Source organism: Cetorhinus maximus, chromosome 12, assembly GCF_964194155.1.
Source record: "Cetorhinus maximus chromosome 12, sCetMax3.hap1.1, whole genome shotgun sequence".
NCBI classification, from domain to species: domain Eukaryota; kingdom Metazoa; phylum Chordata; class Chondrichthyes; order Lamniformes; family Cetorhinidae; genus Cetorhinus; species Cetorhinus maximus.
The window spans coordinates 42875787-42903230 of NC_135890.1; the positions used below are offsets into that span (position 1 = coordinate 42875787).

The 27444-nt window shown below is 40.8% G+C and overlaps 1 protein-coding gene across 1 annotated transcript in view; it reads right to left on the bottom strand.

Annotated features, from left to right (window-relative positions):
• Positions 1–27444, bottom strand: part of LOC144687971 (mucin-5AC-like) — a 127456-nt gene that overhangs the window by 35797 nt on the left and 64215 nt on the right. The window contains exons 17-39 of the mRNA XM_078554631.1: positions 26870–27116; positions 26731–26786; positions 26535–26620; positions 26014–26165; positions 24926–25064; positions 20452–20556; positions 20132–20323; positions 18931–19170; positions 18678–18834; positions 17189–17314; positions 16631–16772; positions 11932–12014; positions 11129–11188; positions 10696–10752; positions 9422–9763; positions 4943–5002; positions 4645–4701; positions 3906–3965; positions 3184–3240; positions 1712–2053; positions 1422–1484; positions 1069–1128; positions 448–507 (exon numbers count right to left, since the gene is read on the bottom strand). Of these exons, the coding sequence (XP_078410757.1) occupies positions 448–507; positions 1069–1128; positions 1422–1484; positions 1712–2053; positions 3184–3240; positions 3906–3965; positions 4645–4701; positions 4943–5002; positions 9422–9763; positions 10696–10752; positions 11129–11188; positions 11932–12014; positions 16631–16772; positions 17189–17314; positions 18678–18834; positions 18931–19170; positions 20132–20323; positions 20452–20556; positions 24926–25064; positions 26014–26165; positions 26535–26620; positions 26731–26786; positions 26870–27116 (2943 nt within the window). The remainder of the gene's footprint in view (positions 1–447; positions 508–1068; positions 1129–1421; positions 1485–1711; positions 2054–3183; positions 3241–3905; positions 3966–4644; positions 4702–4942; positions 5003–9421; positions 9764–10695; positions 10753–11128; positions 11189–11931; positions 12015–16630; positions 16773–17188; positions 17315–18677; positions 18835–18930; positions 19171–20131; positions 20324–20451; positions 20557–24925; positions 25065–26013; positions 26166–26534; positions 26621–26730; positions 26787–26869; positions 27117–27444) is intronic.

Genomic DNA, 27444 nt, shown 5'->3' on the forward strand with positions numbered 1-27444 from the left:
CTTTAAAGTTACAGGTGAAAGAATAAAATGGAAGAATATGAACAATCTCAGCATTCTAAGCGGAACATCATTTGATAAGATATGAATTTGAAACTACTGGATATTGAAAAAGATGCTGCCTATCACCATCAACGTGCAATGCACATTTTCCATATTATGTAAATTTCAGGCCGTTAGTTAAGAAAAGGTTCTGTAAACATTGGTGAGCGAGTTAATTCCATGAGAGAACGGTGCATACAGAAACATGGATAAAACATATTTCCTCATGTGCACATTCTGATCGAGCTTCGTCTGAACGTGTCAGTTATCACCCAGTTCACTCTGGAAGTTCTGGACTAAATATTGACAAGTGTGAAGTAATGGACTTCCACTGTCTGGAAGTTGTTGAAACAAGACGGCTCGTGTCACTGGTTTTGCTACTGTATATCGAAAGAAACTATCACTCACCCGGTGTGGAGCCGGGAGTGGAGCTGGTTGCAGTTGATATCACTCTTGTCGTGGTCACTTCTGAAGGACAAGAAACATAATCAAACCCACTGCAATACAACATAAAGGCTAATCGTGTTCCACTGTAAGATTTATTTTATTGGCTTTGCTGCAAACATGATGTTTAAAATAGTACATCTGGATTCAGATGTCTCCAAATATTCAATCACTTCCACCCACATCAGGTCTACATGACTGAATGGACTGACATTGCCTAAAAGGTGAATTTGTGAACAGTGCACTGGTGTGAACACTCATGCACACAAGAGTTCCCCTCAGCCATGGCCCCTAATCTACCTTCTTTCAAGGAGTAAAAATATCATCCATTTCCCTTTGGAAAGTAAGGCCACAGTATCTACCCATGGTGAAGTAATGAACTTCTAGTGTGTGCTGAAAGAAGATCACCACTTTCACTCCAGTAAAAGCAAAATATTGTGAATGCTCGAAATCTGAGACTAAAGCAGAAAGTGCTGGAAATACTCAACAGGTGCTACCAGACCTGCTCAATATTTCCAGCACTATCTTTTTATTTCACTTCCTTCCTGGTCTTGCTGCTTTTTATCAAAAGAAGCCTTTACTTACCAGGTCTGGAGCCAGTAGTGGACCCAGTTGTAGTTGGTGTCACTGTTGTAGTCAACCCTTCTGAGGAACAAGAAGAATAATGAAAGCCACTGCACCACAATGTAAATACCATAGCTTTCCTATATATTGTGGGCATAAAACCAACACACTGATCTTGCTACAAAAGTGAAGTTAACAAAACTAAATGATGATTCAGATCTGAGTACATTTTCAACCATTTACATCCAAAAGGCAGCGTGTACAAGACTGAATGAATGGATGGAGATTCTTTGAAAGCTGCAAAAGGGAAAAGCAGAAAAGCATCCCAGTGTGAACAGACTTGCTGGTGAATAGTGAAAGGAGACATCACTTACCTGCTGTAGTAGTTTTCTCAGTCACAGGTGTGGTAGTTGTTTCCTGTTTTGTTGTTGACACTGCTGACAAGAAAATAACTTTCAAAATCACCAAATTCCAATTCCAAATCCTACATTATTCAGAATGTTACGACTGGGATACATTATTGATATTAAGGCACAAATCTTGAGGAAATTGCTAAGTACTGCTAGTCATTAGGTATCATGATTGCTTTATCTGCTTTATGTTATTAAACAAGTATGATTTAACATGAAGATATTATGAACTGCCAAATATCTTTCTCACATACCCGAAGTGGAGGTTGTACTGGTGGTCGTTGTGCTCACTGGTGACACTGGCTCACAGCAAATGCGAACTTGGTAGTCAAGACAAAATCTTTTCTCCTCCATAGCACTTTTAGAGACCTCACAGTTGAGCCCTTTGTCTTTGTCGCATGTCACATTGTCTGGTGACTCGCTTATTGGTCTCTCAGGCTGATCAACAAATTGACACTGAATGTTAGTGATTACTTCAGAAGGGAAAGAACAGTATTCATTATCTTTGGGATCAAGCAATTCAAAATCGCCTGGGCTGCCCTCAGAAGGTGTATGTTCATTAATCCAGGGTGACCATTTGCCATGGCAGACGACCTCTGTAAGAGAAAAGGAGAAATGTAGGAGAAGATGAGACACTCAAAAATGGGGATCATAAATGTCAAAGCAGTAAGTCAGCATCTGAAAATGCTTCAAATGCATTATTTCATGATAATGCTCTGAAACATTAATGATATCAACACCAGAAGAAGGGCCAATCTTTTCACAATATTTGGCAATGATTCCAATAGAATTGAAAATTATTCAGCCTGCGAGTAGCTTGAAGTGGAAATTATACAGTTTAGTATCGGGGGGAAAATCTTAATGAAAATGTGTGTGAGAATATTTAGCAACTAAAGGAGACAGATGTGGGGAGGAGCGTCCAAATTTGCAGTAGAAACTCTTAAAACATACATTCTGTAATTCCTCCAATGGGGAAAAACTCTTTTTGGGAGAACTTGTCATAACAGCGTTATTGTAATTGTGAAAATGCCATTGTCTGCAGATTGAGAATACTGAACTTTTCAAGTAATCCCTTCCCAAGGAATTGGTTTTGGGTCTAAAGGACTGAACTGATGGACCTGCATGGCCTGTACGAAGGTGGTTCAAAGCGCAGTTGTAAGAGTAATTGAAAAGAGTATTGGGATCCATTATCACAAATCTGAGAAAAAGGTCATCCTCTCCCAAGACAACATGTTGAGCAGGAAGGTGACAATTACTCAAAACAAGCTCTGCTGGGCAGGAGATGTCATTTGTATCCCTGACACCAGACTCCAATAGCAACTACTCTACCTGGAACTAGGTCACAGCAGGAGACACCCAGGAGGGCAGTGGAAACACTTCCGGGATGTCCTCAAAGCTTACCCTAGAGTTCAGACCTCCCTGTCGATCCATGGGTGGCCCTGGCCTCTGACTGACCAAAATGGAGACGTTGCATTTGGGAAGACATCAAGAGATTCGTCGCAGAGACAAACTCGAGTCAGCGGAATGAGCACACACGCCTCCAAACAAGTCATCTACACGACCCTCCAAACACCATCTGCTCTGCATGTGGCAGAACCTGCAGATCCTGCATTGGACTTAACTGATATGGTAGAATTCCTCAAACCGGAATGGAAGCAAGTTATCCTCGAACCCAAGGGATTGTCTAACAGGCAAGAGGGAGATATTGAAAGAAAGCATCGCTTACCAGTTGTTGAACTGGCTGTAGACACGGTTGTTGTTACGGTTGATGGAGTTGTCACTTCTGAAGGAAAAGGAAAACATTGAAAACCGCTGCACTCTGACTGCAAATTCAGCAGCATTAATAGAGTTCCAGCATTCGGTTATTTAATTGACAATAAGGCATAAAGAATGAGGAAAGTATTGACAACAGCGACTGACTACCTCAACTAACTTCAAGTACAAGGGACCAAACTTAAACAAGAGAAAGACAAATCAATATTTGCATATTTGATTTTCTTCAAAATTTTCTTTTTAGTTACAGGGCGAGAGAAGAAAATGGAAGGATATCAACAATCCTGCCATGCTATGTTTCATAAGATATGTTATTGAAACTACTGGATTTTGAAAAAGATGCTGCACATAACCATCAATGTGTTTAATGCACATTTTCCAGATTATTTGAATGACGGGCCACTATTTAACAAAAGCTCCGTAAACATTGGTAAGCAATTAGATTCTATGAGAGAACGTTGCATACAGAAAGATGGATAAAACATTTTTCCTCATGTGCACATTCTGATGAAGCTTCGTCTGAACGTGTCAGTTATCACCCAGTTCACTCTGGAAGTTCTGGACTAAATATCGACAAGTGTGAAGTAATTGACTTTCACTGTCTGGAAGTTGTTGAAACAAGACGGCTCGTGTCACTGGTTTTGCTACTGTATATCGAAAGAAGCCATCACTCACCCGGTGTGGAGCCGGGAGTGGACCTGGTTGGAGTTGATTTCACTGTTGTCGTGGTCACTTCTGAAGAGCAAGAAGAACAATCAAAACCATTGAAGTTCAATTTCAAATCCCACAGTATTCAAGTTCCACCAGGAGGTTATCATATTAATACTAGTGTACAAAATATGAGGAAAAGGTTTTTTTCTAAACCACAGCAATAATAAAAATGAGCTTGTTTCTCTTTCTTTCCATTAAACAAAATATCAGCAAAAGCATGGGAAAGACAACATTTGCATAATCAGTTATGTTTCAAAAGAACTATTTCAAACTTCTGGACAAAAGAAGAAAAGGGAAATATATTAATAATACACTGTCAAGAGGATCATCCTTTGACAAGATTTGATAATGATTCTCTAGGAAATGTAAATTGTGTACAGTATCCTCATCGACCAATGCATACTTTACATATCATTAAATGTCAGTGGATTATTTCTAAAATGTTCAGTAAATGTTGGGAAGCAAGTTGAGCCGAAGAGGAACAGAGGCGTACATAGACATGGACACAACATTTCTCTTCAATGCTCACACTCTGATTGAGGATCATTCAAGCAGTTGATTTTCAACCAGTTTCCTCTTGAAGGAATGGGCTAAATTGCTACAGGGAATGAAATAATGTCCTCCCACTGCCTGGGAGTTGTTGAAGCAAGATGGCTTTTGTTTCTGGTTTTGTTACTCTATATCAATAGGAGCCATCACTCACCTTGTGTGGAGCCAGTAGTGGATCCAGTTGTAGTTGCCTTCACTGTTGTAGTGACCCCTTCTGAAGGACCAGAACAATAATCTGAACTAGAACCTGAATAATTAATTATTCCAATGGAGTTTTATCATTGGTTTTACTTCAAATGTTACATTCACAAAATTGTCTGAAGGGCGATTGTCTTTAAATTTTCCACAATTTTTGCTCACTAGACTGGACTGGATTGGCATTGTCTGAAAGGTGAATTTGAGAAAAGTGTGAGCAGACTTGCTGGTAAATATTGAAAGAAAACTTCACTTACCTATTGTAGTAGTTTTCCCACTAACAGAAGTGGTGGTTGTTGCTCTTGGTGTAGTTGTCTCTGCTGAACAAAAGTGAAACATTCATGATCAATAGAGAAAACTCCAAATTTTGCAGAATGAAGATAGTTTTACCATTAGGTTATATTATTATTTCTAGAGAATAACGAATGGTGAAACATTACTTTTAACTACCACAGTAGTCATAGAGTCATAGAGTTATACAGCACAGGAGCAGGCCCTTCGGCCCATCCTGTCCATGCTGGCCATCAAGCACCTTTTCCATAATAACTAGATTCCTTTTCTTCACACATTGACAAGTAAAACAAAAACTAACATAAACACTCTTTCAAGTTTCAATCAGAAATATTTCAATCATTTCCCTTTGAAAAGAAAGGGCCCATTATCGAGAAGTGGTGAAATAATGGGTTTCTTGTCTGTGGGAGTTGTTGAAACTGGTTGACTTATTTATTTCTCTTGCTACCACTGAACAAAGCCATCGCTCACCTGGTGTGGGACCAGTAGACCATAAGAACATAAGACATAGGAGCAGAAGTAGTACATTCAGCCCATCAAGTCTGCTCCGCCATTCAATGAGATCATGGCTGATCTGATAGTCCTCAACACCACTTTCCTGCCTTTCCCCTGTAACCCCTGATTCCCTTACTGATTAAAAATCTGTCTCAGCCTTGAATATACTTAACAACCCAGCCTCTATAGCCCTCTGCAGTAAATAATTCCACAGGCTCACTCCCCTCTGAGAGAATAAATTCCTCCTCATCTCTGTCATAAATGGGCAACCCCTACTCTGAGATTATGCCCTCTGGTGCTAGACTCTCCCACAAGGGGAAACAACCTCTCAGCATCTACCCTGTCAAGCCCTCTAGGATAGGTTTCAATAAGGTCGCCTCTCATTCTTCTAAACGCCAATGAGTACAGGCCGAACCTACTCAACCTCTCCTCATAAGAAAATCCCTCCATACCCGCAATCAACCTCGTGAAACTTCTTGGACTGCCTCCAATGCCAGTCTATCTTTCCTTAGATAAGGGGATCAAAATTGTTCACAGTATTCTAGGTGTGGTTTAACTAGTGCCTTGTATAGCTTTAGCAAGGCTTCCTTATTTTTAAGCTCCATTCCCTTTGAAATAAATGTCAACATTCCATTTGCCTTCCCTATTACCTGCTGAACTTGTATGTTAGTTTTTGGGATTCATGCACGAGGATCCCCAAATCCCTCTGTGCTGTAGCTTTCTGAAGTCCTTCTTCATTTAAATAATATTCAGCTCTTCTACTTTTCCTGCCAAAATTCATAACCTGACATTTTCCCACATTATATTCCATCTGCCAAGGTTTTGCCCACTCACTTAACCTGTCTATATACCTCTGTAGGCTCTTTGTGTCATCCTCATCACTCACCTTCCCACATATTTTTGTCTCATCCGCAAACTTGGCGATAGTATATTCACTTCCCTCATCTAAGTCATTAACATATCTTGTAAATACTTGCGGCCCCAGCACTGATCCCTGTGGCACTCCACTAGTTACAGGCTGCCATCCTGAAAATGCCCTGCTTATCTCAACTGTCTGTCTTCAATTAGTTAGCAAGTCCTCTAACCATGCTATTATACTACCCTCAACACCATGGGCTCTTATCTTATTAAGTAGCCTTATGTGCGGTACCTTATCGATCGCCTTTTGGAAATCCAAACATATTACATCTACTGGTTCCCCTTTAACTATCCTGCTTGTTACCTCCTCAAAGAATTCTAATAAATTTGTCAGGCATGATTTCTTCTTCATGAAGCCTTGCTGACTCTACTCGATTATATTATGCATTTATAAATGCTCTACTATTACATCCTTTATAATAGACTCTAACATTTTCCCAATTATGAATATTAAGCTAACTGGCCTAGAGTTACCTGTTTTTGTCTCCCTCCCTTTTTCAATAAGAGCTTTACATTTGCAGTTTCCCAGTCTTCTGGGGCGTTTTCAGAATGTAAAGATTCTTGGAAGGTTACTACCAGTACATCCACTATTTGTGTAGCTACGTCCTTTAATATCCTTAAATGTAACCCTTCAGGTCCAGGGGACTTATCGGCCTTTAGACCCTTTAGTTTCCCTAGTGATTTTTCTCTAGTGATAGTTATTCTATTCATTCCCTCCTCCCGTTTTGCCCTTGATTATTTAGTATTTTTGAAGACTGTGAAGACTGATGCAAAGTATTTATTCAACTCCTCTGCCATTTCCTGGTTCCCCATTATTATTTCTTCAGCCTCATTCTCTAAGGGGCCTGTTTTCACTTTGGCCTCTCTCTTCATTTTTATACATTAAAAAAAACTCTTATTGTCTGTTCTTTATATTACTTGCTAGTTTTCCTTCAAAGTTTATTTTCTCCATTTTTTTTTCATCTTTTGTTAGTTTGAAAAGTTCCTTAATCTTCTGGCTTAGCACTAATCTTTGCCACATTGTTTGATTTTCCTTTCAATTTGATACTATCCTTAACTTCCTTGGTTAACCATGGTTGCTTTATCCCCTTCCTAGAATCCTTCTTTTTCACTGGGATATATCTTTGTTGTAAGTCTGTGTAGTGGATCTGGTTGTGGTTGGTTTCACTGTGCTAGTAATCCCTTTTGAAGAACGATGAATAGAATGTTAGAACACTACAATAGAACCTAAATACCTATTTATTCCCGCTATTAGACTCTTCTAATGTGTTTTTCTTCCCAAACCTGATGTTGAAAAATCTATCTGCAGATTCAGAAGCTTTTAAATTTTTAAACTAAATAAAATTAAGTGCCTACAAGATTGCACAAAATATACTGGCATTGGCTGAAAGTGGAATTTGGCAAAAGGGTCCAGTGTATACTTTTATGAAGAATTTTAACAATCACATCATGACAAAGGAAGCATCCTTTGACAAGATATGTTACTGAATCTACTGCAATTGATAAAAAAAATCCAGGGGATCAGAATCAACTTGCAATGCAGATTTTCCATTTCATTAAAATGTCAGGGTGCTTTTTAAAGATAAAGTTCAGTAAAAGTTGGTGATCAATTGATACTAGGAGAGATTGATGTATATACAAAAATAGTTACAACATTTCTCCTCCTGTGCAGACTCTTATTGAGCTTCATTCAGGTAGTTCAGTTGACAACCAATTCACTCTGGCAGATATAGGCTAAATATCTGGAAGATGTTGAAACAAGACAGCTGGCGTATGCTCCTGTATATCAAAAGGAGCCATCACTCAGAGGATGGGAGCCGGTAGTGGACCTGGTTGTAGTTGGATTCACTGCTGTAGTGATTACTTCTGGAGTACAACAAACATAGGCCAGAATTTTATGCTGGAGGGATTTTGCACTCCTGACAAAGTCAATGGAGCTTTGAACGGCTTGCCCCGTTTTATGCCCCCACATCATCACCCCGACCGAAATGGGGCAGTAAAATTATGCCCATATTCAAACCCATAGCATAAACATAAAGGCACTGTAAGATTTATTTTATTGGCTTTGTTGCAAATATGATGTTTAAAATCTACATCTGGATTCAGATGTCTACAAATATTCAATCACTTCCACCCACATAAGGTCCACATGATTGAATGGACTGACATGGCCTAAAAGGTGAATTTGAGATTGGCGCACTGGTGTGAAAGATGCTGCGCACTTCAGTTCCCCTCAGCCATGGCCCCTGATCTACCTTCATTCATGGAATAAAAATTTCATCCATTTCCCTTTGGAAAGTAAGGCCACAGTATCTACCCATGGTGAAGTGATGAACTTCTAGTGTGTGCTGAAAGAAGATCAACTCTTTCACTTGAGTAAAAGCAAAATATTGTGGATCTGGAAACCTGAGACAAAATCAGAAAGTGCTGGAAACACCCAGCAGGTGTTGCCGGGCCTGCTCAATTTTTCCAGCACTAACTTTTTATTTCACTTCTTTCCTGGTCTTGCTGCTGTTTATCAAAAGAGGCCGTTATTTACCCAGTCTGGAGCCAATAGTGGACCCAGTTTTAGTTGGTTTCACTATTGTAGTCAACCCTTCTGAGGAACAAGAAGAATAATGAAAGCCACTGCACCACAATGTAAATACCATAGCTTTCCTATATATTGTGGGCATAAAACCAACACACTGATCTTGTTACAAAAGTGAAGTTTACAAAACTGAATGATGATTCAGATCTGAGTAAATTTTCAACCATTTACATCGAAAAGAAAGCGTGTACAAGACTGAATGAATGGATGGAGATTTCTTGAAAGTTGCAAATGAGAAAAGCATCCCAGTGTGAACGAAATCCTACAGTATTGAGAATTTTACAACTGAGATACATTATTGATATTAAGGCACAAATATTGGGGAAATTGGTAAGTACAGCTACTCACTAGGTATTATGATTTCTTTATCTGCTTTATGTTATTAAGCAAGTTTGATTTAACCTGAATATATTATTAACTTGTAAATAAGTTTCTCACTTACCCGAAGTGGAGGTTGTACTGGTGCTCGTTGTGCTCACTGGTGACACTGGCTCACAGCAAATGCGAACTTGGTAGTCAAAACAAAATCTTTTCTCTTCGAAAGCACTTTTAGAGACTACACAGGTGAGCCCTTTGTCTTTGTCGCATGTCACATTGTCTGGTGACTCGCTTATTGGTCTCTCAGGCTGATCAACAAATCGACACTGAATGTTAGTGATTACTTCAGTAGGGAAGGAACAGTATTCATTATCTTTGGGATCAAGCAATTCAAAATCGCCTGGGCTGTCCTCAGAAGGTGTATGTTCATTAATCCAGGGTGACCATTTGCCATGGCAGACGAGCTCTGTAAGAGAAAAGGAGAAATGTAGGAGAACATATGAGACACTCATGAACTAACCAATGGGGACCATAAATGTGACAGCAGCAAGTCAGCATTTGAGAATGCTTCAAATGAATTTTTTCATGATATCGCTCTGAAACATTAATAATATAAAGAGCTCTGTAAGCAAGGGCCAATCTTTTCACAATATTTGGCAATGATTGTAATAGAATTGAAAAGTATTCAGCCTGCGAGCAGCTTGAAGTGGAAATTATACAGTTTAGTAACAGAGTGGAAAATCGTAATGAAAACGTGTGTGAGAATAAGTAGCAACTAAAGGAGACAAATATGTGAAGAAGTCAGCAAATTCACAGTTAAAACTGTTGAAACATCAATTATTTTATTCTTCCGATGGGAAAAACTCCTCCGGGAGAACTTGTCACAACAGCGTTTTTCCAATTGCGAAGTGAACCCTTCTGAGGAACAGGAGAAATAATGAAATCCCCTTCACCACAATGTAAATACCATAGCTTTCCTATAGAGTTTGACCATAAAACTATCACATTGATCTTGCTACAAAAGTGATGTTTACAATGTAAGTGATGTAGTTGATGATTCAGATTTAAGTAAGTTTTCCACCATTTATATCGAAAAGGCAGCGTGTACAAGACTGAATGAATGGATGGAGATTTCTTGAAAGCTGCAAAAGGGAAAAGCATCTCAGTGTGAACAGACTTGCCGGTGAATAGTGAAAGGAGACATCACTTACCTGCTGTAGTAGTTTTCTCAGTCACAAGTGTGGTAGTTCTTTCCTGTGTTGTTGTTGACACTGCTGACAAGAAAATAACATTCAAAACCACCTAATTCCAATTCAAAAGCCTGGAAGCAAGACATCCTCGAACCCATGGGACTGTATAACAGGGGAGAGGAAGATATTGAAAGAAAGCATCACTTACCAGCTGTAGAGCTGGCTGTAGACACAGTTGTTGGTACTGTTGATGTAGATGTCACTTCTGAAAGAAAAGGAAAACATTGAAAACCGCTGTACTCTGACTGCAAATCCAGCAGTATTAATAGAGTTCCAGCATTCGGTTATTTAATTGACAATAAGGCATAAAGAATGAGCAAACTATTTCACCACCACATAAGCCCCATAATTTTCCAATATAGTTTGCCCATAAAACAACTGGAGTGATGTTGATGCAAAAGTAATGCATATAAAATTAATTGCAGATTCAGATTTTCGTAAATTTTCAAGCACTTCCATCCAAATAGATGCCTGTGGAAGACGGAATAAATGGACTGGCGTTGCCTGAAAGCTGTATTAGAGCAAAACAATGAACTGATGTGACAGGCCAGTGATGAATATTGAACAAAGACATCACTTACTGGTTGTTGTAGTTCTCTCAATAGCAGTTGAGGTGGTTGTTCCTTTTGGTGTAGTTGTCACTTTTGAACAGAAAGAAAAGAAACTGAACTCCAATTTCAAATTCTGCAGTATTAAAAACCTCAACAGCTGGCTCTTTCTTGATATTAATGTACAAAGAACGAGGAGAAATATTTTTACCACAGCAATAACTGGATGAAGAATTTTCTCGTGTGTCAATTAACAAAAGCAAACATCAATATGAAAGTGACAAGACAACATTTTATCATTGATTACATTTCAAAGGAACGATTTCAAAGTACAGGACAAATGAAAAAATCAGCACATGCTTAGTTTTGTTTCTTTACACTTGAAGGAAAGTCAAATATGTCGATCTTGTTATTGCTGGTTAAAAAAAATGAATAAAAGTTGTTAAGCAAATAGCGACCACGGGGCTCAATTTTGACTCTGTATATATGAATGGGTTTTGAGTGAGTTGAAATTAGGTGTTAAGAGAGGTAGTGGTATACAGAAACATGGACACCGCAGGAACAGACTCTGATCTAGCTTCTTTCAAGTAGTTAACCTATCAACCAGTTACGTCTGTAAATATCTACAAGGGTTAAAGCAGTGGAGTTTCACTGTGTGGGAGTTGTTAGAATATGATAACTCGAGCCACTAATCTTGCTACTGCATTTCAAAACAGCCATCACTGACCTGGTGTGAACTTGGTTGTAGTCAGCGTTATTGTTGTAGTGACCCCTTCTGAAAAACAAGAAAAACAATCAAGACAACTACACTACAATCTCAACATCTGATTGTTTACCTCTCATTGTATCTTCTGTTAGCATTGAAGTCATTTTATCCTTAAGCACTCCAACTATTCCTCCCCCTTTCTCAATCTTTCCCCTAGACGTTATAACATGATATATTTCGTTTCCAGTCCTTACCATCTTGCATCCTAAATTTTCTATATTCCAACAATGACTACAGCCAATGAAATACTTTTTGAAGTGTAAAGTGCTTTGAGATGGCCAGTGATCATGAAAGGAGTTATATAAATGCCAGTATTTATTTTCTGTCTTTTTACATTTCATTCAAATGTCAGGGCATTATTTCAAAAATGTTCAGTAGAAGTTGGGAAGTGAACAAGTTCTAAGAGAACACAAGTATAGATATACCATTCGTCCTCTGGCACACACTCTGATCTAGTTTCATTCAAATAATTACATTTCAACCTATTCACTCTGGAAGTTATGGCCTAAATATATAAATGTGTAAAGTAATGGATTTTATTATCTGGGAGCTTTTGAAACAAAGTGACTGACTGTTCTCAATGGTCCTCTACAGTATCTTGAAAGAAACCATCACTCACCTGGTGTGGAGCCAGTAGTGGGCCTAGTTGTAGTTGTCTCCTTGATACCTTCTCGGGCAGAAGAAAGATAGTTAAAACTACTAGGCTAGAAGCTAAATTCCTGCACTGTTTCTGTAGAGTTACACCATAAGACTAGTTGGTCCTGCTGCAAATGCCATGTTGAAAAGACGATTTGCAGATTCTGATTCCTTTAAGTTTTCAACCATTCTCGCTGGTTGGAATGGGCATATGGTTCACAATTGTTATCTACTGGGCTGGTATTGTCTGGGGCCAAAATTCAATAAATGGCACTTGTACCAAGGGTCTTGCTTACGTACATGGAACATAGACATCAGCCAGCAATTGTAGAACTGGCAGTAGACCCGGTTGTGTAATAGATCTGGAAGCTGTTGCCTTTTCTTTGTCAACTCTGTTTATGCAAGACATTTGTCATTGCTGCAAGTTCTTGAAGTCCCGTAGCCAGTGAAAGAGAAGGTGAATTTTTATTTGGCCAAATTAAAATGATAAATGGAAGAAGTTATGTGCAGGAGAAAATGCTCCGGAATGGCTCTGAGGTGTTCAGATGCAACAATGGAGATGCAATTGGCGTAATGTCAGGTGAGCCTGGAGCTTTCACCAACAGAAAGGGGTTCCACACAATGAATGTTCAGATCGTATGTGACCACAGGACACGGATTCTCCAAGTTTGTGCCCGTTACCCTGGGAGCTCACACGATGCTTACATCTTGCAGCACACACAGGTACCAAAGTTGTTCATGGCTCCTGCACGAGTCGATGGATGGCTCCTGGGTGACACAGGCTACCCCGTGAAGAGGTGGCTGATGACCCCACTCCATTACCCAAAAACTGAGGCTGAGGAGAGATACAACAGGAGTCATGCCTCCACAAGGGCGGTGGTGGAGAGGATCATCGGGCATGAAGATGCGCTTCAGGTGACTGGATCGGTCAAGGGGGAGCATTGCAGTATTCGCCAGAGCATGTCTCCCTCATAGTCGTTGCATGCTGCGCCCTGCACAACCTGGCTTTGGCAAGGTGGGACCTAGTGGAGGCTGAGGAAAGTGATGGCTCAGAGGAAAAGCCTGGGGAGGCGCGGGGAGAGGACCTCGAGGCAGAGGACAGGAACCTACTTGGGGACAGGGATGCTTTGATCAGGGACGCTTTGATCCAGTGAGCCTTCTGCTAGGCGTCCAAGGCATCGATGCCTCATCAAGTCAATGGCATTGTCTCCTTTGCTAACAATCAATAAATGAGAACCTAACCCAATGCGCCAGCACCACACACTGCCATACTTTTACAAGCCTGTGCTGCATCTGGCACCAATTCATGCCATCCGGCCAACTCAGTCCATATAAGTAAAATAAATGTTTATGTTACATCACATGAACAAACAAAGAACAAACAAAGTGTCCATCCCTAACACAAACGTCAAAATAATTAATGCAAATAATGCTACTCCGTGACATGCCCCTGCTGTGCTAAAGGTGTCTTTAACTTACGTCTGCGGGTGCTGCGTCTTGGTTTCCCCCCACCCACCCACCTCGCTGACAATGGCGTTGGAGACAGCCGGCTGACTCTGCTGTCCTGGTGGCCCTGGTGACCTTGGCGGTCGTCCTCTGGCTGCTGGAGCCTGAGCAGGCTCCGCCTGGCTGGGCACCCACAAGTTGCCACGGCATCATCAGAGGAGGAACTGGTGCCCTCATCTGGAGCACCCTTGAGAGGAGCCCACAGAGACGACAGGCAGCTTGTCCGCCAGCGTGAGCTGCGTTTGCACCTCCCTGCTCACCATTGATGGAAGGGCACCCAGCAGAGAGACGAGGTGCCTCATGCATTTCTCACACTGGCAGTGAGCTCTGCCTCACCACGACCGGAGGAGTGAGCTGGCCAGTGGCATTCCAGCTTCCGTGCAACGCTTTCGTGCTTCGTGTGGATGCACGGATTTGGCACTCCTCCACCCGTTCTGCGGTGCTCCGCAGTATTATGACTGCTCTTCTCCTGACAGGGGAAAATAGAGAGACTCATTATTGTTCTGCCTCCCTGAAGGTCCTTTCCTGCAACCTCCCCACAGCCCACCCAGGCATTAGGCGATCCGTGTCACTGGGGCACATCTCACCCTGCAATGCACTCAGGCCAGTCGTGCTGACATCCCAGCCTTGGCAGGGCAGGCTTCAGTGCCAGTTGGCATGCATACTCTTAGACCCCTGAATGTTCCGAGCAATGGGCACCCGCCTAAAGTTCCTTGCACAGGTCCATGCCACCTCTGCATTTACCCTTGCTGACCGCAGAAGGTCATTGAACCTTTTGTGTCACTGAAGCCACGTGTGGCACACCATGTCGTGCCCACACTGACCTGGCGGTGACCTCTGTCCAGGTCTTCTTGGTCAGGTGGGACAGCCTTCTCTTGCCATCTCTGGGCATTAGTATATATCACCTGGCACTGACCTCCTCGAACAGCACTCCCAGGCACTCATCTAAGAAACGGGGGGGGGGGGCGGGGGCAGAGTGCCCACCTGACTTGCCCTCCTGTCTTCCATGACGTCCAGGTTCTGAGGCCACGACCGCACACCAGTTATCTTGGATAGCTTCAAAACAGCTTCTTCAGTCTCCCCCACAACACCTGGCAGCCTTCAGGGAGTTGCCTGTTCCGTTTTTGAATACCCCATTGGGCCCAGCATCTGATGCATTCCCACCCTCGCATTCTAGTGGCTTCCTCCAAGTTGACCTTGGAGCTGCATAAGTTCCATTACCATCACTCATTCTTAAGATATCATTAATTCTTTTGTTTATGAAGAGTTCAGATATCTATTTGCAATGTCAAGCTTTAAAGTGTGATTTGAAAATTAAGTTGGGGGCATGCTTTGCTAACTATTTTATTGATATGAAACAACAAATTATTCTTAAGGATACTAGCATCTAGCAATTCATTGATCTACTATGTCACACATTTTAACTGTTTGCAAAAATAAATCACTTACATGTAAGATTTCCATTCTGGCATTTACTGTAAACAAAAGAATAAAATATTTCACAACAGTGTCTCAACCCCCTAGCCCACCCTGCTCCCAGTGTAAGTACAGTCACACCAAGAAACACAGAAATTCTTCCACTCCCACAAACATCATGGAGTCAAAATGGATGAGTGACTTCATAAAGTAGATATGCAATCATATAATGCATTTGTAGAATGATTGCATAAATGTGTCTTGAAGGTAAAAAAGAACATTTTTGCTCTAATTCTTATCAACAAAAACAAAATGAATTATTTTCATTAGATTCACTTTTTTGAATTGAATTGTAGCCCATTGGAATATTTATAGATGCTGCTGATATTTTTCTCTGTAATGTTGACAAGGATGATGGAGTCAAATCAAAAAGCTTTACTGATTCACCTGTTATTCCCTCCTGATCTAGGTCACTAGATGCAACGTGCACTGCATCTGCCCTGACCTGAACCACTAGGAACTTTGGATTCACATTATTAGCACAGTGATGACATGCTCCTGGCATGCTTCTATTCTCAGAATCTGGGACACAAAGACAGCCTATGGCAGCACTACCGATCAGTATCTCATGGCCCTCTAGCTTCTGTCAAAGACAGGAGATGGAAGGCCACCAGCCTAAGAATTTAGTGCCTCCTTGTGGGGAAAGAAAGACTCATGTTTTCAGGCTTCCAGCTGGTCCTCTCAGGCACTCCAATGTGATGGGGTAGGTATGAGGGTCTCTTTTAGTATTCATCCATATGGACATCCTAGCAACATTCCTAGAGTGAATTGAGGCAAGAATGACATTAGGTCCTTCTCCCCTTACATCCATTCCAAAACAATTCCTGCACTAATGTCGGTGAACGTTTTATACATCCCCGTGGAAACCCTGGAAATTTCAGGGCAATAAGAAGTAGATGCAGAACTGGTATTGCTTTTCCCTCTCTTTTATAGTTGGAAAATCAATGGTTCCTGGTGTGCATGGGGGAGAAACATCAGTCAGATAAATTGATGCACCAAAACTTTGCGGCCAGGAAAGGCCACCAACCCAAGCAATGCTCACCCTCCTCAGCTACTAACGGGTAGGCATAGGAAAAACAGTGTACCTAATTTGATTATGTCACAAGCAGAGATTGATGAAATAAGAAAATGCATCATTATAGATACTTTACCATTCTTCGCAGTCATTCCTTGTTACTTCACCTGGTTGCAATATCTGTCCATTATAGTAACATGTGCAATCAGGTAACTTAACGCACTTCATGATATTTTCATCCAAATAAGGAGCACTCACTGGGCACTTTGCATAACAACCTATATTCATTAACAAAAAGTAACATGTGATGATAAGAATTTTTGAAATACATAGTCAATGTTAAACCTATTTTTGCTTATTATTGCATTATATTACATCCATGTTCACAGTAAGTCATGGAGTTACAAACTTTGTTCTCCATTCAGGATTCTTCCACAGATAAATAGCTATTCCAAGTGAAAATCAGAACTCAAAATTATCAAATCTGCTGAATACTGAACAAACTAAAGTTATTTTGTTTCATTGAAGTTGTCAGAAATACCTTTTTGCATTTTTATCAAGTTGTAGAATATATACGACAAAAGTGGTAGCATAATGATTTTAAATCCAAGAAATACCAATTATGAACCAAATGTAAAATATCTAAACAGGAATATTATCTGATGATATAAAGGGATAATAATGTAGTTTAAACCTTCAAGTATGGCAGAGAACTTCTTTCCAACATAATGGTCCAAACATGTTTTTGTTGTTAACGTTCCACATGGATGATAATGCCAACTGCATTCATCAGGATTGTTATAATAGTCACAATACACAGCTGCAAAATAGAAGTTAATATATAATCACATTTATTCTGTTTAGTCAACTAAAGCAAGTTACATAATCTATGAATGATTCACAGGGATGTACGGTACAGAAATTGCCATTCAGCCTGTTTATTATAAAAACAGAAGAAGCTATTTGGTCCAAAGATCTGGATATATGTTTCTGTTAGAAAAGGTACTTTTATCTTCTTAATTCAAGGTCATGTTGTTTATCTACATCCCTTGAAACCAAGTATTTCTCTCCCTTTTAAAACCCTTAATTGATGTTATTACCACATTTTTCTGGGACAGTGCATTCCATATTCTCAAAACACTTGAGGGAAGAGCTTTTTCTGGATTCACTTATCCTGTCTAAGTTACATTTTTGTACTGGACTTGTCTTTGTACTGGATTCCCTAACCAATTCCCTTCATTATTTTAAGCACCATGGTTGGATCAGCCTTTAGCCAACCTATCTGTCAGGACAATATAAGCCACATTTACCACATCGAAGTCCCTTTATTGCAGGGAACATGCTGATAAGCTATCACCATACCCTTTCCAAGGCTAGTACATCCTTGTTAAAGTGGGAAGCCATACCTGAACACCAGAGTTGAAATTTAACTGGAAGAGAATGGTGGGTTTGGCTCAGGTATGTTGGGTGCTAAAGTGTCGGGCATCTGTTTACCGAGACTGGCGGGCTGTTTGAGTCGGTAAACAGATTCCTGACCCCGCCTGCTGACAATTAACAGGCCTATTAAGGCCAATAAAGTAATAATTAAATGAAATTTTTCACTGCCCATCCAACCTTACGGCAGGCAGGCCAAAAGGCCTATGGATTTTTTATGAAACTTCATCCACGGGCGGGATGAGGTTTCCAACAGCAATTAAAAATAAAATTAAAAACTTTTAATTTCATTTATAACATGTGCCTGCTCATGTGAGAGTCACATGATGGGACATGTTTTTAACATTGCTAAGTTTTTAATTTTTAAGCCTTCAGCTCCCTGAGGCAGCTCTGTGCCAAAGGGAGCTTTCATTGTGCGCACTCGCGCATGCGCAAACTTCCGCGCTTGCACTCGTCCCGGCTCAGCCCCGGCAGCACTGAGCGCTGCAGCGTGCGTTTCACGCTGGCTGGCCGTTAATTGGACAGCCGGCATGAAATCGATGTCGGGGCCCGATTGCGGGCGGTGGTCAGCTTCGTGACCGCTCCCGGGCACGCGCCCTGCGCCCACCCGACAAAAATTCTGGCCTACATCTTTCCCTTTGCCCTGTATGTATTATTTTTACTGTGATACCACATAAATATACATATATACTATGTATATAAAATAATCGCAATAATGCTCCTCAATTCGTAATAGCGCATATCCTTACGGCACAGGTCTGGGGTTCTCCAGCGAATACAAACGCCAGCTTTATTACAAGCTTCTCCATACACTGCTACAGCGGTACAGAAACCCAGATGTTTCCCTTCCAAGTCACAGGCACAAGCTTCTTGGACACAGGCTTCATAGAATGGAGTTGGGTCAACCTGATGGAAGTGTTAGGACACAGTGTCAGAAGCAACAAGATACCTTGAAAGAGGATACACTCCAGTTACTAGTAACACATTTGATAATAAACTTACCTTTTTATGGCATGCTTGAAACACCGTATCCTTCATTATGCTACACTTCCTTTGAGCCCATGCTAAACAGTATGGGTTTCTGTCACAAGGATAAGTTTGATTCACTGCATTTGAACAGGACATTGTTGACTTCCAGCTGTTTCCAAATTCCAACACGTTTGCCACTACAGAGTTTCCTTTTGTTGTTACATCATCTACAACATCACCATTGAAATTTCCACAAAGACCACATATTTTGTTCTGAAATAAATGTGTACATACATCTTAATATATTCTAACATATAATAATTTAATAAATCATAATCACCATAATAGTGACATTTCTTTTAAGCATTCAATGGCAGGGCAACTTTAAAGTAGTTCCCCAAATGGATATGAAATCAGCAGATCTGCTGCTCCTCGTACCCGCTGGTGCCACCATGATGCCATTTTGAGGCCGGGGCTTCCTGCCACCAACAAATTTTGGGCATCAAACGGACAACTCTGCTGCAGCTGATCGGTTCTCGGGGAAGTGGAAAATTGGCCAGCTCCGACACTCAGTTGGCTGACAGGATAGGCCTGGGAGGGAAGCTGATCACAGGCCAGGTTCCAAAGGGATCATCACTACTAGCCCCCACACTTAACATTCTGCCATCAGCTCCTGGGGCGCGATGCTCAAGTATGAAGGCAGAAAATTTTCCCTTACTTCGTTTCCAGATTATTTGTATATTTGGAATGGTTGGCAGCTAGATCTGTTCTTCAAAAATGCATTTGTAGATGAACTAAAGTTTCAGCTAGGAAATTCACATTCACAGAATAACCAATTATATCATTTTCAACTGTTCATCCTTCAACTGTCCAAAAAGACACTAACTCCTGTGTGTCACAAGATTCAATGAACTGCCTCGATTCATCTTCACTGGTAGCATAGCTTTACTTTAACACATTTGGTGATGGAAATTACAATTCTACATCACATTCCAAAGAAAAACAAATTATATGAATTGGTTTTTTTCCTCAGGCATGCTGAGTTCAACATTCTGTAATCTTTTTCATTGTAATGGTCTACAGTATATTGTACATAATATGGGAAGTAGCACATTTGTTTCTGCAAACAAACATGTCCTTAGTGCCTGAAATGGTTGCTCTTTCCTAATATATTTTCTATACTAACAAATTAGTCCAAATGAGGAAATATTAGTACTTTGAACCATGCACTTACCTTCCATCTTGGATCCAGTGTGATTGAAACTCTTGTGCGTTTGTCCCATATCACAGTGATCCCATTGGAAAATGTAAGGATTAGATAGAGTCCAACAGTGTGAAGTGAATAGGAATCATCTGCGCACTGGGTTTGACCATGAGAATTCGCAGTTCTAATCACTCTGCCATCAGTTAGTTTCAATTCTTTATCCTGAAGAAATCCCAATGATTTAGAATGTGAAATCACAATAGGCATGTTAGAAATAAAGGCAAATATTGTAACACAATGCCAGCTACAGCATTTTAGTGACTGCAGATTGATGAACTGGAAACACATACCTCAAATAAAATTCTGATAATTCTTGAACACGTCACTCCTCTTTCACAGCATGGAACACTCTCTATTAATATTTGGATTGTGCCTTTTCCTTGATTGCACCGATCCTGCAGTGAACAACAAAGGGAATTTCTGTGATGGTACACTAACATTGTTTAATAATTAAGCTAATTTTATAATTAGTGGGTTATAACGTTTCATTATAATGAATATTGCATCATCAATAATGCTTAAATCTTCACAATAAATGAAGGCCCTGGCTAAATAAAACACAAATACCATTACCTATTTGTACACAATCAAATTGTCTTCTCCTCTATGTTGCGCTGTAATTTACACCCACAGTGCTGTAAGGAAGGGACTTCCAGGATTTTGACCCAGTGACAGTGAAGGAACAGTGATATTTTTCCAAGTCAGGATAATAAGTGGCTTGGAGGGGAACTTCAAGGTGGCAGTGCTCCCATCTGTCTGCTGCCCTTGTCCTTCTTGATGGTAGTGGTCATGGGTTTGCAAGGTGCTGTCCAAGGAGGCTTGGTGAGTTCCTGCAGTGCATCTTGTAGATGGTACACGCTGCTGCCACTGTGCGTCAGTGGTGGAGGGAGTGAATGTTTGTGGATGGGATGCCAATCAAGCGGGCTGCTTTGTCCTGGATGGTGTCAAGCTTCTTGAGTGTTGTTGGAGCTGCACTCATCCAGGCAAATGGAGAGTATTCCATCGCACTTCAGACTAATGCCTTGTAAATGGTGGACAGGCCTTGGGGAGTCAGGAGGTGAGTTACTTGCTGCAGGATTCCTAGCCTCTGACCTGTTCTTGTAGCCACCGTGTGTATATGGCCAGTCCAGTTCAGTTTCTGGTCAATGGTAACCCTCAGGATGTTGATAGCGGGAGATTCAGCAATGGTAATGGCATTGAATGTCAAGGGCAATTGTTAGATTCTCTCTTGTTGGAGATGGTCATTGCCTGGCACTTGGGTGGCGTGAATGTCACTTGCCACTCGTCAGCCTAAGCCTGATGTAATTTTATTTTAAATGGTGTACTACAACCTCTTTGGCCCCGAAAAGCTAATTTTTTATTTGTTGAATTATACGTTTCTAAATTGTGAAACGAGTTCCATAGTTTTTTCATATAATAAAAATTTTTAATTTTTAAATTTTGTTTTTGATATTTCTGTTTCTACCTTATTCCCATGTGTATGTCCCAAGCTTCATTTCACACTCTGTAAAATCTATAAAAAGTAAATGCTATTCAGTGTATTTTATATATTCTGGTTTGCTGTATGTGAAAATTCTTCAATGTGATTGGCTGCATAGCCTTTTTGACACCTTGAGATCCCCTAAGTTGTTGCCAAGATCAAACTAAGGCCAGCATAGGGGAAATTCACAGCACAGACATCATTAGATATTTGTGAGCAGCCTTCTATGAGTTCAGCAGCAAACTTCACTGCTGACTGCCAAATCCAGGCCTCTCATTCAGAGTTCTTTCAAAGCTGAATGCGAGTTATTCTCCTCAATAAAAATGACCAAGTCTATGTATAGAGAGTTATCTGTATCAATTACCTTCCCTCCATCATAAGGTCAGAAGTGGGAATGTTCACTTATGACTGCATAGTGTTCAGTTTCATTTGCAACTCCTCAGATGTTGAAGCAGTCCGTGCCTGCATGCAGCAACCTGGGCAGGCTTGGGTTGATGAGTGGCAATTAACATTTGCGCTACAGAAGTGTCAGGCAATGACTATCTTCAACAAAAGACCAAATCTAACCATTGCTCTTTGACACTGAATGGCATTACCATTGCTGAAGCCCCCTCAGTCAACATCCCGGCAATCATATTAACCAGAAACGTAATTGGATCAGCTATATAAATACTATGACTACAAGAGCAGGTCTAGGCTGGGAATTCTGCATGAGTAACTCACCTCCTGACACCTCAAAGCCTGTCCACCATATTTAAGGCACAAGACAAGAGTATGATGGAACATTCTCCACTTGCCTGGGTGAGTGCAGCTCCAACAACGCTCAGGAAGCTCAACACCCAAAACAAAGCAATCTATTTGATTGGCACCCAAGTGGCAGCAGGTACATGGGAACATCATCACCTACAAGTTCCCCTTCAAGTCACAAACCATTCTAGCTTGGAACTATTTCATTGGTCCTTCAATGTCATTGGGTCAAAATCCTGGAACTCCCTCCCTAACAGCACTGTGCTTGTACCTACACCACATGGGCTGCACTGGTTCAAGAAGGCGGCTCACCACCACCTTCTCAAGGGCAGTTAGTGATGGGCAATAAATGCTGGCCTTAATTGCCAGTGATGCTCACATCCCATAAATGAATGATAAACAATGTCTCTACCTACCTATTAAATTCTTGTCATACTTAAGGTAAACTGATTAACAACTGATTAATCAAAAAGAGAGCTATCTGTATCAATGACCTTGCACACAAAGGGATTTGTGAAAATGTTCTAACCAATGAAAATAAATCCTTTAAGGTTTTACATTCTAGAACAAATAAGGAATCACCCAGATGGCCATGTGTATTAGTATATGCATCTGGTGTAATGCTAATCCATACATAGCAAATAGTTTCTAGTTCATTTTGCTGATTTATTCCGAGGTAGACAATCTTGTGGCAGTGCATCCTACAAAATAATTTTCATGTCCCTGGACCAGTGAGCAGCAGGGGTGGTATGGTGGGCTGGTGTGGTGGGGTGGGGGGTTTAGGAAATGCATTCAGGACTAATTATTCAGTCACTTCCTTTGTAAGGTCTGTGTTTGTAGATGCGAGCTGAGTAAAAGGAGAAAGTTAGTTGCACCATACAGAAAGGCTAGCCAACACTTAAGTGTCAGCTATGGCTCAATGGTGTGCAGACTGATTAACATCTGCGATCAGTTTGAACTGGCCTTGGGAGCCAAGGTAAATCACAGCAAGAAGGAGGCTATATTCTTTGGGAACTGGGCTGAACGATCCTTCATCCCCTTCACCATCAGGTCAGACTGCCTGAAGGTGCTGGGGAAATGGTTCGGAGGGACCAGGGCACGCGTTAGAAACTGGGAGGAGTGAGTAGCTATGGTATAAAAAAAACAGCCATCTGGGAGCGACACTTTCTCTCCATTGCGGGTAAGAACCTGGTCATCAGATGTGAGGCACTTTTTGTGTCGCTGTACATGGCGCAGGTCTGGCCCATTCCTCACTCCTGTGCTGTGGCAATCACCCAAACCATCTTCCACTTTATCTGGAGGTCAAAAATGGGCCTTGTTCGCAGGTATACGATATACAAACCTCTACATAAAAGGGGAAAAAAGTGTCCAACGTAGCCCTCATCCTGATGTGTGTGTGGCTGCATCAAGCTGTGCGTAGACCCTCGGTACACAAACACCAAGTGTCACTACGTGCTGAGGTTCTACATCTCCCCAGTGTTGCGAAGGATGGGTCTGGCCACGCTGCCGTGGAACGCTCCAAGTAGTTGGACTGTGCTGTACCATCTGTCCCTCGTGGAAAAATTTATGCAGAGAAACACCTTTGAGCACAAGTCCATCTGGCAGTGGTCTGCTTGTAATGCCCTAGAGGCACTGCGGGAAAAGGAGATGGTGGATCCTGTTGGATGGTTCCCTGAGCAGACTGTCAAGGTCACTTGGCAGAATGCCTCATCGCCAGAACTTTCAAACAAGCACCAAGACGTAGCTTGGTTGCTAGTTCATTTACGTCCCACTCCAAAAACTTGGACACAAAAATCTATGCTGACACTCCAGAGCAGTTTTTAGGCAATGCTTCACTGTTGGAGGTGTTGTCTTTCAGAGGAAATATTAAACTGAGACTGTGAATGCAACATAACATAGTACTACTTTGAAGAAGAGCAGAGGAATTCTTTCCAGTGTCCTAGCCAATGTTTATCCCATAATCAACATAACTAAAAACAGATTATCAGGTCATTATCTCATTGCTGTTTGTGAGACCTTGTGTGCAAATTGGTTTCTGTGTTTCTTATATTATAATAGTGACTACACTTCAGAAGTACTTAATAAGCTGTTAATTTGAGAAAGGTGTTGCAATGCAGCTGAGGTGGGGGTGGGTGAGGGGCAGTGCAAGTCCACTGTTCTGTCATAAAAGTTTAGAACTTTCCTTCTCTGAATGTTATCCTCAAAGCATTTTCAAATAAAACGTAGCTAATTCAATTGTGATATGCCTAATGCCAGCACGTATGACAAAATCAGGGGTCACTGCCCTCGGAAACTCAAATCATCTCCATAAAACATGAGGAGATCCATCATGTATAGTGGAACATTATTTACAAATTTGGGCTCTGTCTAGTTTGTCATATTTTAGCATTTGTTATGGTGCAGTTCATTTTTAATGAACATACATATATAATATTTACAATTCCATACCACAGATCAGCAGAAATACAAGAACTCTTTGTTTTTTAGCCATACAAAGACAATATGTTGTGACACAACCCATTCCCAATGTAACTGACCTCAACCAAAGTATATTCACAGTTTCCATCAAAGCTGTATCTTTTTCCATCAAAGGTTACATAGTGGCCATCTCCATAAACTAGGCAGTCCTTTGGACATGAATTCTTGGTGCACTCCCAGGTTCCAGCCTTGCATGTGCTGCAATATAAAAAATACTTAAGAGTGCTGCTCACAGTTCTGGTCTCCTAACTACAAGAGGGATATATAGGCACTAGGGAAGATGCAAAAAAAGAAATTACAAGGATGATATTGGAATTGAGAGGTTATAACTATCAGAAAAGACTGAATAATCTGGGCTCTTTTCTCTAGAAAAAGGAAGGCTGAGGTGAGGGGTGGCCCCATAGAGCTCTTTAAAATGATGAAGGAGTTGACTAATAGATGTTTCCATTTGTGGGGAGTCCAAAACTGGGGTCCATAAACAGAAGATAGTCATTAATAATTCCAGTAGGGAATACAGGCAGGTTTTGCGGCCCAGTGTTGACATCCCTACTTCTGGGCCAAAAGCTCCTGGGTTTGAGTCCCACTTCAGCACCTGATGGCCAGGGAAGTTGCATTCATAATGTGGACAAACAGGTTAATATCAGCCTGTAAATCCTTTCAATATGCTTGATGGCAGGCAGTAAGAGTGGGGGCATTTCCTGGTCAGCCATCCTAAAGAAGGCAACAGCAAACCACTGCAGTGCTTTGCCAAGCATAATCATGGACCAATCCAAGAGAGGTCCATGGTTGCCAATGCTTTCTTAGGGCATGGTACCTGAAGAAGGAGGGGGGAAGGGAATGCAGGAGAAACGAGTTTACTCAGAGTGTGGTTAGAATATGAAATCTTCTACCACATGGAGTAAATTATGCAAATAGTCTATAAGGAGAATCTAGATAATTATACAAGGGAGAAAGGAATATAAAGATATACTGATAGGGTAAGATGAAGTAGGATGGGAAAAACATGCACACCATATGCATATAGCCATTGGGTGAAATGGCCTGTTTCTGTGCTGTAAATTCTATGTAGCAACAACAGTATTATGCAAAAATAAACACTTCATTTGTTCAGTAATGTTGGTTGGTTTTTCCAATTGTTTAATCTCACCAGTTATTGCAATCCCTTAAAATTGTGATTCCAGGAGCGTAACTTTCTCCTCCAAATGAACAAGGACACTGTTCAGGAGCAACACATCTTCCAGAGTCATCTTCCACAAGATTATCAGGGCAGACACAGCCAGGGACACAGTTGCTATTAGACTTTTAGCAAAGAAATAAATAAATTTCCTTTCAACTTGGTGTTAAATCCATTGAGAAGCAAACAATGCAGATTTACATGAATCCATAACGATAGGTTTTACACAACCGGGATGAAATATTATGATACTAGTACAAGAACAATATTCTGCATATTTTAAATATTGCACATATTCCATTCTATTGGGTGTATGAGTGAGCCAGATAGTGAGGTGACATTGCATTGGAGTTCATGGAACAGCAAAACATAAAGTAATAATAGTTTTAGCTAAAATTGAGTATTTGTTGTATTTAATATCGACAGTTTAGAGTAATTGCACATTGCAAATTGCAAGAGAACATTAAAATGTTGAATGTATAAACATTACTCACACAAGGCTTATTGTATTCTTTGCAGGTCTTTGCACAAAAGTTGTCCACATTTCTACAGTCAAAATATACCTTCCCATTCAGGCATCCTAGAAAAGAAAGATTCTAAATGTTGGCTTAGAAATAAACATCCATTTTGATGCAAAGTTTAAAGCCTATTTATACTGATGGCACTGGAAGGATAAAAGCAATTGCTCACCTGGAATGGTGGTTGCAGGAACTGTCGAACAGTAAGGTTTCCCATTTTCACACATGCTGAACGAAATAGCAGGGAGTTATATTTTTACACATGTTTTCTTGTTTACTCAATATTTGTAGGAAATAACAAAGGTACTTACCAGATTCGACCATTCAGAGGAATGCTTTGTCCTTTTTTGATAGCCACCCCATCTATATAACACAAGCAGTCTGATTTATCAATACAAGCCCCAGTATTGTCCATGTACTTTCCCTCAGGACAGCCACAGCCATAAACTGGAACATCCCTAACTTCGCAGGTGTAATCGTACTGGGATAGTGATCGACAGGTGCGGTTACAGGCCCTCATGTCATTCTCAAAGACCTGAGTGTTGGCACATGGTGTATCTAGATGGAGAAACAACATAGATTTTAATGAAGCATATAATGCACTTAAACCCCAATAAATATATTTCTCATTAATATCCTTTGACTGGCAGAGAACGGATGGACAATTGAACTCAGCAAAAGAAGCACACAATCTACACAATACCAAAATTAATCTCCATGGCATAAGCTTACTTATCTTTCAATTAGATGTCATGAAGGCTAGTTTTTTTGCAGGAGTTTACAACAAGAAAATAAAGTGGCAAATGTGGATGACCCCAGCTTCAATTAGCTACTATTTTAAATCATGCCTAGGTGTTTTGTTTAAAGGCATCCATGCTTTCATTTT